At 35.9% G+C, this 13,976-nt stretch overlaps 1 protein-coding gene across 7 annotated transcripts in view; it reads right to left on the minus strand.

Annotated features, from left to right (window-relative positions):
• The window catches only part of PCDH9 (protocadherin 9), an 827,735-nt gene that overhangs the window by 100,331 nt on the left and 713,428 nt on the right, over positions 1-13,976 (minus strand). The window contains exon 5 of one of the 7 annotated variants that reach the window (XM_082701262.1): positions 5,327-5,478. The exons of the other annotated variants lie outside the window; for them this stretch is intronic. Coding sequence (XP_082557388.1) covers positions 5,444-5,478 — 35 coding nt within the window. The 3' untranslated portion in view covers positions 5,327-5,443. Of the gene's footprint in view, positions 1-5,326; positions 5,479-13,976 lie in introns of those variants that run through there. 7 annotated transcript variants of the gene reach the window in all.

Below are 13,976 nucleotides of genomic sequence, written 5' to 3' on the forward strand. Positions count from 1 at the left end.
CAGTTATTTATTCTTATCAAAAGGTGATGGCAGCTGACTGAAATCATACTACTTACTACTAATACCGCTTCATGAAATAAATATGAATGTCTCTTTCTCTAAATATCGTTTAACAAATAAAGCACACTGTCCTCGGGCTAAAAGACTTTCAGAGATATAGCAAGTGTATTAGAAAACAAAACAACAGAAAAATGCTCTTAACAGAAACTATCACAGAAAAGGCTGGTAAACCACTTCACCTTAAGGGGTACAATCACAACTTCACCAAGTATGAGAAGTAAGCAAAACATACTCCCAGCATTACACAAATTATTTGTATCTTTACAGTTATCATTGTGACTGGGTAAATCACTACCCCTGATTAGACTGATTGGTTCCTTCTCAAATCATTCGGTCTCAGGAGATCCGTACGCTCTTAAATGGCACTGAGGACCCTAATGAGCTTCTGTTGCTGTGAGGTATAATTATCAATATTTACCATATTAGAAATTAGAAACATTCAAAACATAGGAATACCAAGCACGTACTCCATTAGTGATCAGAGCAATAAAGCCATCACACATGAAATAAAATCTTTGGCAACCTCCTCACCATGTGAGAGAATGATGGTGGAAAATGCAGACTGTCTTAGTATTACTAACAAAACAGTCCTGATCTTTCAGAAACCTGGGAGTTCCCAGGTTTGGGGATAACTCTGATAACCACTGGCCTGTGGCAATGGGAGGAAAAGTTGGAGCAAAATGAATAGACGAAAGCTGCCGGGAGGTACAACTCTGTTCTTCAGACAAGGATTTGAAAAGAACAATTGATTGAAGCAAGAAAAATAAATGCAGATAGTTTAGGAAAAGCCTGCAACATGGAAAATGCTTTTTCTAATTCAGTGTGTAGCTGGCAGTGTTTATGGGTACATTAACTATCATGAAAACTGCTAGACGGCTCCACTATCTAAAAGTAGAATATCTGATAAAATTTAAGACTTGCCTCGAAGTCAATTTTATCTCACAGAAAGTAGAAATAAATAGAGGCACCGCTTCCTCCTGGCTTAATTCGGATAAATAAGGAAAAACTGGTGCTTGTTTATGTGTAAGTGATAGGAATCCTCAGAAGACATGAACTGCTCATATTTTAAATAATAAAGAAAAGGAGCTGTAGTCGGGCAGGAATTTTAGATGAGCAGAGTCCAATACTTCTATGAAAAGACGCTTAGGATTTTATTGCCAGAACTTCTGAAAAGTAGAACTAATAAGAAGCGAGGGAGGAGCCTAAAAATGGAAATGCAGTTGTGTCACTATATAGAAAGCTAATAAAGAAGAAGTGGGAGTAAGAGTCTTCTAAGGAAATCAGGTTCAGAAATAAATTGGTTATCTCAGAACTGTGAATAAATAAAATGAAATAATGAATGAAGCAAGCAAAAAAAAAGGGGGGGGGAGTAGAGGGAAGGAAAAGAGAGTAACTGGAGTTATGGGTGAGGGCAAGACTCATTCAACTTAAATACATCCTTGAAATTCACTATGTAATTGTAAGCTTTATAATTGGCCTATGCTGTTTTAATAAGGATTTTTGGGGGGGAGGAAATTAAAGAATTTTTAGATATCCCTACTTGCATGTAAATAACCTTTTCCTGCCTTTCTACTTTGACTTAAGTTGCTATCAGATTAAGACATATGTTCTATCAATTATGACTTTTATGTGAATTTTAAGGCCTATAATTTAAACATTCCTGCTTATAACTACAATACTACAAAACCAGATTTATAGTCCACTCTCTTTCCCTTTATTTATAGCTTGCTTGTTATTTAAACGCTGTATCTGTAACAAAAACATTATTTTAAAAGACATCACCTATCACCGGTATCAGAAATACCTGGTAAAGATGGACAACCAATTTCAGCAAATTCTCTGATTCTAAACTGACTCTAAAACTCAGTAAAATCTGAGGGAAATCGTAATAACCATACCATGTTACCTTTCTACTTGCTCTACTTTCTTTCTTTCTCCCCCACCCCTGGGTTCAGTCACCTACTGAACACTCCGTTTATCTCTATACTTCTCTTCATTATTCCTCTATAAAAGATTTAACCTAGCAGTCAATTTCTAAGATGTCAGTTGCAGTAAGAAACTGCTTCAAATAACTGGTGGTTGCTGTGATAGCAAAATTTGCATTACAGTTTACAAATACCTCTTCCTTAGCAGGGATACAACAAACCATTTACACAGCACATTTCCTCCCAAATGCATAGGGTGCATATTTGGGCACTGACCAAAGGACTTGTGGGAGGGAAAAAAAAAAAATGTTTTTATCCAAAGGTCCCCTGAACAGAAAATAGATAATTTAAATGTTATAAGAAGGTGCCAGTTACTCCTCTCCCTCTGGTCTGAAAGAGCAAGAAAGGTGGAAATCTCTATCACACAGCATAGCAGGGAGCTGAGTACCAGCTGAGCTGCAGTGATCGAGGAGGGACGTTACTCTGGCCTTACAGGGGAAATGTTTATGTGTCTGCTTATCGGGGCAAAGAATATTTCTGCCTTTTATGCTCAGCATTTTCCTAATCTAACAGAAAATCTGAACCTTGGACTCTTCTAAATAGAATGACCATACATCTTAGCATCTCCAGGATGGGGCTGGTGTCTAACTGTTAGCCCAGAGTAATTACCACTCGTGTGCCTGCATAGTCTCCAAAATGTCCTGTTTGGGGAGATAAACTATGCAGAGGCCTCATGTATTAGGGCACAGATCTGGAATGGAATAAATTAGAAAAGAGGTGATTCTAGAAAGAGATTATTTTAATGGTAGATGGCCAAGATCTGCTCCACGATTCTACAGCCAGAGTGCTGTTTTTATGAGGCGGTTTGCTGACTGCTTTGCTGCTTTCAGAATACATCCTTGGAGATAGGCAAAGGTATGATTCATTTTTCTTCCAAATAGGAAAAAAGGGAAGGATGGCTGTTCCAACCAGTGCAAACCTCAGATTAAGGATTGGATGAATGCAGTAGAAAACACATGGGTTTTGGCATCCCATGAACGTGGTTCAAGGTTTTGTTCAAAGCGGTAGCTATGAGGCTTGGGCAATTTTCTCTCAGACTCTTGCCTTAAGCCCCAAGTTCTTCAGCTATAAAACAGAATAACTATATACCCCTTGTGGGTTGGCTGCAAAGTTTGCCGACAATATTTGTGACCGACACAGTCAGTGTACAAACTGCTATTATTATTAGAATCTTAGCACACGGGGCACCTGGGTGGCTCAGTGGGTTAAAGCCTCTGCCTTCAGCTCAGGTCATGATCCCAGGGTCCTGAGATCAAGCCCCAAATCAGGCTCTCTGCTCAGGAGGGAGCCTGCTTCCCCCTCTCTCTGCCTGCCTCTCCATCTACTTGTGATCTCTGTCAAATAAATAAATAAAATCTTTAAAAAAAAACAAAAAAAGAAGAAGAATCTTAGCACACATCAAACACTACTGGTAACTAATATTTATTTTACACTTCCTGAAAGTTAAGGCGTGTCTTAGGCTCTTCGTTTTTATTATGTTACATAAACACCAAAAAAGTAATTATTATTTACCCAGGAGCACATCGAGACTCAGAGAATTTCCAACACATTTCCATCTTCACAGGACTAATAATTGGCAAAGTTAAGATCACAGTTTAAGTCTCTTAAAATTCAAAGTTATATCCTTAATCTTTTCATTACTTCGAATTTACAACCTTTCAGGAGGACCCTATGGTTTTATTCACCACTGTGTCTGGCACAGTGCAAAAACCAAACCAAAACAGAACCAACAAATAAAAACCAACCACATCAGCACTAACGGCAGTCAAATACATGGATATAATATCTACAAATGCCACAGAGTTGTAGATTCTTACATTTTTCATCTAATATTACCAATTTTCAGTTTAAAATATATACAAGATGTTTAGCTACAGAGGAATGTCTATTTTCCATGATTCAGCAAAACCATGTACAGTGGTTTAGAAAGAAGCACCCAAGAGACAACTAAAGAAAAAGCCATGCCTTACCAAAGCAGAGTTTATATGCTCCTCTCAAAAACAAGGCACAGATCTCACTTAGAGCTCAAAAGACCCACTTAAAAAGCATTAGAGGGTAAACCTTTCCACTGGAGCACTGTCCTCCCATTAAATAACTGCCATCATTTCTCCACAGAGATGGGGACCTTCTCAAAGTTTAAAGTGCTAGTAATACTAACAAAGAAAGGGGGAAAAGCAGCCATAAATATGCTTGAGTGTAAATATATCTGAGAGAGAAAAATACGCAAGAAGCAGCTTAGGAATTCTGCCCGACAGAATCTCTTCCTTCTAATCCATGTTCTCTCTTGCATGCTGAACACTGTGTCCAATATAGGACGCGGGTTTGGACTCACTAATAGAGAGATATGCTTTATTACCCCAAACATATTTATTCTAGGACACTATACAGAGTGGGGAGCTTGATCATGTGGCCTGCCCTTGGGCAGCATTTATCTAACTTGGAACCATGGAGGGATTTTTTTTTCTTTCTTTTTTTTTTTTAATGCTGCTGCTTTAAGTGGGCTTTCTGTGCAGTAAAACATAATTTAGAACAAATCATATCTTAAATATTTCATTGTAGCACCTACAACATTCATGGGAAAATGGTTTTCATTTGATCTCACTCCAAAGGATTAGAAATACAACCTGTGGTCAACACCAATTTTTAACATGAAAGCTTACTATGCCTTAAGCATTTAACATGAAAAGCTGCAATCCGTCAGTTTTGGTATTCTGGAGATTCTTGACAGTTTAAAATAAAACACCATCCATTTATAGCCACTGAAACAAAAGTCCCTTAGATGGCCCCTTAAATGTTCTTAAATTTGATATACCTACTTAGTGAAATTTTATCTCAGTCGTCTATCCTATTTCAGTATTTTAAATATTGTTAAATAAAATAAGGTTAAGTTCACTATCCCACAGTGGATTATATAACTGAGAAAGACAATTCAGACTTTGAACAAAGTTCAAGTGAAAATATCCAGAACTAAAATGGATCCTTTATTGGCAAGAGTCACTTTTGAAGGTCAAAGAATCAGCAAGAACCAGGATATGAATAATTATGAATTGTCTGCATTTGTTATTTTCTTGACAGAGACTACAGAATTTAAAATGTTGGCATATAGAAGAAAAACAACTATTTTTTTTTTTCTGGATATACATTAGCAAACATGCGAGAAGTAAGAGAATAATAGGAAAACACATGGATACAGTTTTGACTTATGTTCTTTAAAACTCTGGAAAGGGAAAAGCATAATTGTGACTCTTGGTTTTAATTCTTATACTTTAACTACATAGTAGAACCTACTTGAAACATCTGGATATGTCCTTGTGAATGTCTACTTGCTCTGAGTCTTGAATGGCCACATACAAATGCATACATTCTTCTTCTTCTTTCCCTCCTCGCTCCCAACTTCATTATTTTTTCCTCTTTCTTTTCTTCTTCCTTTTCTCTGTTTTTCAAATAGCAATTATGGAGGTCATTCATACTAAATCATCATATAGGTTCAGGTTAAATGGCATTAAGTAGCAAACTTTTTCCTGCTTCATCATGACTGTTTCTGTTTCAGTTGATGAATTTTAGCCTTTGAGGTTTTCTGCGGGATAAAATATATGTACTGACATGTAAGGAAGAAAATCTTCCTACTTTGAAATTTATAGAAACATATTTAAGAGATTCTGTGAAGCAAAGCAGACAGTATAGAAATTCTTTATATGTAAGGATTAGGTAATATAATGGAAGAAAGACAGGCAGGAATAGGATGGGAGGTGGGGGAGAGAGGGGAAGAGATTAAAATGAGGATGAGCACATGTAGGACCAGAGAGACTTAATGCTTGAATACTACACAGACTTTGATAAATGAAGAAAAGAAGCCAGGAAGCCAAGAAAATACCATAAATATGAGAACATAAATACAGGGTTTATAATAATTTTTTATATATTTCAACAGAAAACATCTTTAACATTATGTTGCCTTTCAATGAATTCCATGGTCTTTAAAAATATGATTCCGTATTTGCTGCATTTCAAAATCTAGCTTCATATATCAGATTTAAGTACTTACTTAGGTACATTGCTTTAATTATTTTCACCCCCCCCTCCCCTTTTTTTTTTTTTATCAAGGCATATTCTGCAATGGCAAACACTGTAATGCCAGGAATTCTATTCCACAGTTGGGCGTACTCTGAACAATAAAGTTTCCAGCATGTTCTACATTTGAATATCATGACAAATTCTTTGGCTCCAGAATTTCTGTTTCTTCATAGACATTCCTTTAATTTTTAGCCAGTCCCAAAGTTGGTTTTCTTTTATATATGCATCTTGAAAATTGCCAACCACTAGATTAAGCAATCCAGGTATTGCAATAACACTGAAGTCTAGACCGAGGTTCCCAAGTGATCCCTATAATCAAGATCATCCCATTTTTACTGCTGAATCATGAATGTGAGATGGGAAGCAGGACATGGTTGGGCCATCTGTGCTCCCCATCTATGCACGGCATTCAGCAACGTCAGTATCTAGTAAGTGAGTTAGTCCCATTGGTCTAAGTACAACCTACCCTGCCCCAAATCCCTGGTAGACACATATGCCTACTCCATATTCTGAAAAGTTAAACCTGGCAGTCCTATTTTAGGGTTCCCAGTAGTCATCTAACAGCAGTGAGAAGCAGCAGCAGGAAAGAATGAGCTTTGTTTGCCTTTCCCCTCTCCTAAGCAGATGGTTGGCTAAAACGCGCTTCACATGGGAAATCAATTTTAGATTTTTTAACTTGGATATCAAGTAATAAACTGCAACTGCCAAATATGAGAAAAGTAGCCTCTGCGTTTACTTTTATCTGTAATGATAATAATGGAAATACAAAAAATAAAATCATATTTCTGAAATCATTTCATTCTTTAAAAAAAAAAAAGGAAAAAGTTCAATGGCATTAAAAGAGTGACATTTTTAGGAAGGCTACAACATAGAAATGTGTTCTTCACAGGAGGTTTAATGTAGTTTTACAATGTTCAAACCATAGGGTGTTCATACCTTTGGGAACAGTGTAGAATAGGAAATTAGATATAATCCCATAAGTAATGCTGAATATTCCTTAGTGGTCACTGGAAACTCTAACTTGTGTTAATGTCACTTTCTGATTATTCTCCTTAGTTATTATGGCCACTTTCAAGGCCAGATGTTACTGTTCACAACGAATGACTTCTGGCGTTCCAGAAAAGTGGATGAACCAGAAATTTGGAAACTTGCCAGCCACTGCAGTCATACCTTCACCTCCTGGTAAGAAGTGTAGTTCCTTAGGACAGAAATGTTGCTGAGCATGGGGAGGTAAGCATGGAAGGGAGAAGCTGAGTATCACTCCTTGCATGGTGCCTTCTGAATAGATTATGACATACAATTCTTTATGGCCCATAGGCTCAGTATCGATGGCTTTAATGGAAGACAAAATGCTAATTTTTTTTCCTAAACATGATAAAATATTTTAGTATTTTTTTCCCTGTTTCTATTGCTAAACATCTGTAAAAACTGTTGACCAAGTGATGGGCTATATGAGTACTCAGATGGTCTAAAACCCACAAGTTTTCCCCCAAAACAATGAAATACCTAACTTGTGACAGAGTTCTCCAAGCAAATTTAATACTAGCTCTGTTAGTCCTTTAAGAAAAACTTAAAAGAAATAATATTCATAAGTAGTTTATTTTTGATTTTGCTTTTTAAATGTCCCAAACTTGTATTATTATGTGATTGGTATTCTTTAGTCATGTCACTGGGAAGAAATACTTTGACTTTCTTAATGACAAGAAAGTTCTTCTACACAGAGGATAACATCTAATCTTTCCATAAACTGGAAGAACTGGATAATCACTTCTTGGTGCAGTGATTTAAAGAAATATCACTTATCTTTGCCTAAAATGTTACAGAAAAATTCCTGAAATGCTATTACAATTTTGAAAATCTGGCTAGCTACATGTTTGGCTCTGATCAGTGAAGAAAGATAGGTAGACAGGTAGTTATATAGACAATGGAAAGGCTGATACAAAGATAGAGAGATATCCTAAACAAAATACCCTGAAGGCAGGGAGGAAGAGAAATTTACATTGTGCACATACGAGAAATGGATTCTCTTCTGAAACGTGTACAATTTTTACTCATGTAAGGTCAACCTTTTCCAAATTGTTTTATTTCACTATCGATCTAGACACATACTTAGGATGTGGCAATGGACACCAAAATCCAGTATCATTCATCAGAATGGAGGGCTGCTCCCAGAGGAACAGAGGTATCACCCTGCAGATTTTTCAAATAGTACTCCTCATTTAAAAATAATAAATTCCATAATCTACCTAGGGACCACAAAAATGTATATCAAATAATTCTCTGCTGTTGAACTTTTCCTGGGAGAACTTACAATACTTGAGAACCCTCAAGACCAGTTTGGTAGCAGGTATCAATGGCTGGGACCCTGTTCAAGTTATATCCCAAACTCAGAGTTACAGTCTAATCAGAGGGATATCACTAACAGGTCATTTGCTTATTAGCATCAATGCAGGCCAGGCAGAGCAGACAGATTTTTCTATAATGCACCATTCTTTGGAAAGAAAAAAAGCTAAAGAAAGCTAATTTGCTTATTAGCATCAATGTAGGTCAGGCAAAGCAGACGGATTTTTCTATAATGCACCATTCTTTGGAAAGAATTTATTTTGTTACCACATTCATTGTATAACTAGTATAGCTATTTTTTATTTATGTATAAATTAAGTCTTCTGCAATTTTAAGCATTATTTTTTTTCCATTCAGTAGAGATAGATAATTTGGTATCCTCAACATATGATACAGTCAGTCAGATAACTGAACGATGCTATTCAGTTACCCTTTTTCCCAGTTAGGCTAAAAAACTTTCCATAACAGTCCTGGTGTCCAAATTTGTACTTGGTTTTTGTATTTCAGTTGCTTCCCTTTGGCCCCTGCACCATTTTTGTCCTTCTGTTAACGGAGTAAAAATAATCCAGCAAGATGCTGAGTGAACTGGAGGCCGGATGTGGTAAAGTGCCCTAGATGTCTGAAGTGTTTTATAGGGAAAGCTGAAGGCACTAGTTGAGCTAAACACACAGGGAATATGTTCATTATTTGCTACACCTATGCACAAAAGGATATTTTCAGTGGAGTCTGCAGAGATTTAGATTAACAAGCCTTGTTACTGTTAACAAGCATCATGTGCCTAATTCCAAGTACATGGTTCTGCAAGCTGACACCTACATGTTTGAGTAGAACTGTCACAAGACAAGAAATCTTACAAGGGAAAAAATGCAAGTGCTTATAATTCATTCCCCATCTCTTCATATCTTACCATCTTTCTGTATGCCCGTTTGCTTATGGGCTCAAGGATATAGCTCTTGACGTTTAAATATTTAAATTGTACTTAACCCTCTGAAATCATTGCAACTTCAATAGGCTCATAATCACTTAGCGATATATTCTAGGAACACCCTGTATCTATATGCCACAAATTTAATATAGAAGAAACTGAAAGGATACAGACATTCCTTTGAAATTGTCTTTTCCAAGAATTCTTAGACTTTTGACTACTTTTTTATTTAAAAGAATCTTTGTTCAAATTGAGCTATAAAAAGTCGAGGAGGAAAAAGCTCTGTAATTTGTATACCCAAACTGTTTACTGACAGGATATCGGGCAAACTAGCAAAAGGCAAATGTCCCTCAAAACATCACCAACATATCTCCTAATGCAGTTTCATATTCTGAAGTTCAGGTTTTGAACTTGCCCCATAGTTATCTAACGTGTTTTTTTTTGTGTGTGTTTCTTTTGCATATAAAATGCTCATTTAGATTAACAGAGAAGGGTCCTTTATTCAAGCACTTAAAAATTGAAAGAAAAAAATTACATTTTTTTATCTTAAAAGATTAAAAAGATTACATTTTAAAAAAATCAAAGACTAAACATGTATTTTATGCAGTTCATTTATTTTCATCTCTTTCCTAACACTTTAAATTTCACTCGGCAATTTGGAACAGATTTGATCAACTCGCTTTCATGTGTCAGTGTTTTTCAACTGCAATGAAAATAAACAAATGGGCTTGGTTTTCTACAAACTTGCGGAGATGCTGACTTAGCGACAACAGTTATGACTTTGGCATATGTTACATCGCATGGCTCTTACAAAATAAAGGAGGGCCGTGGTTATACAAACCTTACATGAAACTCTGAAGCTGGCCTCAGGTTCCTTACATTAATAAAGCCCTTTCTGGATAGTAAGGAGAGTAGTTCTCCACAACTGTTTCCTTCCTGGATAAAGAACATTTGGCATGATAAAAACTTGCAGGGGGTATGGATTCTATCATGATCCTGAGGTAGATCTTTTTGTTTTAACTTTATGGAAGCATAAATACATTTGCTTGATGTACTTGACCTCTGAATGGTCCATGATAGGTGTTAATAAAGGCCAGGAGTTAAAGAAGTTTTAAGGCTTGGAGTTTTTGCAGGATGCCACTAAAAATTGCTGAAAATGCAGAACATACATTATTTCTGAGAGATCAGACTTGTCCATGTGATCAAATTACTAGTACAATCCTTCTCACTATGATTTGTTGTCAGCTTTGGAAGTGCACTATTTCAACATGAAAACCATTATAACATGCTTTTTTAGTTTGACCCCCGGAGAATAAATGGATTTAAATTTCAAAATGGTAAAAATGTTATGGATGCACAAACAAAAGCAAATGCATATCATATCCATTTTTCTTTGTGAAAGGATAGATTTGTGAAAATGGGCCAAATGTGACTTCTGAAGGCATAAAAATACTACACTGCTAAAAGAACTAGCATCGCTCAGAGGAAGATGCTCAGAACTTCTCAGCCATCCCTATGGTATTAATAGATGAAAATTTTGATGCTAAAAATGTGAATGAGAGAAATCGATGAGATTGGATAGTGCCAAATGTAGTATCTGGGATTAAGTTTCTAAAATAAATAGGCTGAATAAATTCTATAAGTTACTTTGACATATGTTACATTGCATGGCTCTTACAAAATAAAGGAGGGCCGTGGTTATACAAACCTTACATGAAACTCTGAAGCTGGCCTCAGGTTCCTTACATTAATAAAGCCCTTTCTGGATAGTAAGGAGAGTAGTTCTCCACAACTGTTTCCTTCCTGGATAAAGAACATTTGGATAAAGAACATTTTTTGAAAAAGAATGTGATTAAAGACATCCTTAATATCAACCAAAACTTAACTCTGCCTCCAACATTATTTTTACCTTCCACCTCTCACCTCTTATCCCATTATTATGCCTTTCTTATTTAAATGAAAAAAGCTTTGCTATGAAGTAAAAGAAGTAAAAGTTCAGGAGAGCGTTTATAATGGAAACAGTATCTGCCTCCATGTCTCCCCCAAATCCATCTGTTACAGGAAACAGTTCAGAGTCCTTGACCACCTACTCTACATTGCCACACTTCCAATTCTGTCCACATTATGGTAAATGTCATCTCTTCTGGGGTAGAATCCACTGCACATAATTTTCCGCCACCCACAAATAAGTTCTACTGTAACTGGCTAGGAAGTGGTCAATGTGTAACAACTGTCAGATTGTTTTGCTACAGAATGCTCTACCATTTGCTGAATGCTGCTATCTTGCATTCCCTTATCCTGCTCTGTCTCCAGAAGCCACTTCCCAGTTCCCTTCTACCCTCATTCAATGTCAAAGAATGAAAGACATTATCATCTCAAAAAGAGATAAGAATGCTAAGAAAAAAAAAAAAATAGACACTTGAAAAATCAAAGAGATACACGATAATGTTGGAAAAACTAAGGGAAGTGACAAAAGCATCAGTCTTATACCTTACCTTTTGATTTCAAAAAACAAATAATGTAAATGTAGTATAAATACGATTGTTGTCTGAATATACAAGGAGGCTATAAGTTAATTCATAGGAGATCAGATAGTACTTCACTTTAAAAAAAATGAATGTTAGGAGAATGGACTTCTAATGTGTAATTGTTTCAGAATATTTCCTGATCACTGTCAGGAATTTTTATTTGTTTCCTTCCCTTCAAAATTTAGTCTACAGCAAAAATTTTAACAGATGTGAAGCCAGAGGAATGCCTCATTACTAAATGCTAAGTGTTGTTGCTTCAGTGAATTCCCAGCTGTTTTAATAGATATTGCTATTTTGTTGGGGTGGAGGGAAGGAACTTTTTTTTAATGAATGACAATGGCATATGGAATACAACCTTTCGTATATTTTTGTTTATCTGTTTTTCTGGGCACTCTGATAGCAAAAGGACCTGAGAATTCTGAAATCATCTTCTTTTTCAACAGTGCGAGTCAAAGCTGAAAGGAGATAACATCTTGGTACTGTTGGCATTTATGTGTTCTTGGCCCACAGTGCATATTACCAGCCCAAAAAGATTTTAAAAAGGGGTGGGGATACCCCAAGAATTGTGAAATTCTGAATTGTGAAAAAAAATCACAAGAATTTCTAAAAACTCTCTTTCAGATCATATCAAAGACTCCAACAGTCTACCAGTTGGGCAATCGATTCTCATGTTGTGATTTTATCCCTACCTTCTTCCAAATATCTAATTTAATATTTTCCTAAAATTAGAGTAACCAAAGCCCTAAGATGGGATGCTATTTTCAGAAGTTGCAGTTGTAAACTAAATGTGTATTAGTTTACCAAATTTGGCAAGCTGAACTTTGCAGCAGGGAGTTATCATGAGTGTAGACTTAGTTATAGTTCAGACACACAGAAAGGCCAAAGGGAATGTGGCCTGGATGGCAGACATAACATGCGTCAACAAAGCTGTAAGGCTTCACCCTTAGAATTTTATCTACAGCAATGAAGTTGATAGTGTGGCTTCTCCTCTGTGTTGGCCAGGGACACTAGGATTATTGTGTTCTTCTCTGAATAAGAAGGGAAAAACAGGTGTTGGGAGATAAAATTTTGGGAATTAAATAAATTATATATAATATATATATTATATATATAAATATAATTCTGGGAAAGAAATTTGAAAGATGTAGGAACTTAGATGTCAACTTAGGTGTCAGGAGATACAATTTAGGGAATTGTATAAATTATATATAATATATACATATATTACATATAAATATAATTCTGGGGAAACAATTTGAATGGTGTAGGAACTTAGACCAACATCAAAGATAGGCATCATAAGAAAGGAAATGTCATCAAATATCTCAAGTATTATAATGTGAATAAAATATTAGCCTCTTTCTGTACAATCGTGAGTAGGATAAGTATGTGATGATAAGATGAATTTTTGTCCCATTCTTGAAAAAAAACTTTTAATTTAAGCAAGGCTAGGAAAATTGAATTTCTACAGAGGAAGGATGAGTTCCTTTCCCTGGAGTCAGATAAACATTGTGTAGAAGACCACTTGGAAGTAGTACAGAAACAATCTAAGTTTCAGGCGACCTGTACAGATGGTTTCTTCCAATCCTGAGACTGTCATTTACAAAGCCCAGAGACTAGAAAACATACACCTAACATGAATTAAGTACCACTGGACGGCAATGCTGGTTATTCACCAATTTGCGTGCAAGTGTTCACTATCATTCTGAAGGAGTCCTATTACACATACTCTGTACACTACCCCTAAATTTATACTAGCAAAACAAATACATATCTATATTTTTAAAAGTAAGAAGGAAAAAAAAAGAGAAAGAAAAAGGTCATCAGATTATTAGATTCATCAATTTATTAATTTTTCTTTGAGTAAAGTTGTTTGGAGTTTGCAGGTTAAGAGGCACTGGGCTAAAACCATGTGTAATCTTCCCCAAGATTTTAGCAATACCTGGAATTATATTATTACTTTTTAATTACTCTTAATTACTATATTGAAAAGTAAAGAAATAGCTACCTGGAAACTTCATCAATGATACCTGCAATTATACCTGAATGGACTGAACACAA

The sequence above is a fragment of the Mustela nivalis genome (genome assembly GCF_964662115.1).
Source record: "Mustela nivalis genome assembly, chromosome: 15".
Taxonomy (NCBI): Eukaryota; Metazoa; Chordata; class Mammalia; order Carnivora; family Mustelidae; genus Mustela; species Mustela nivalis.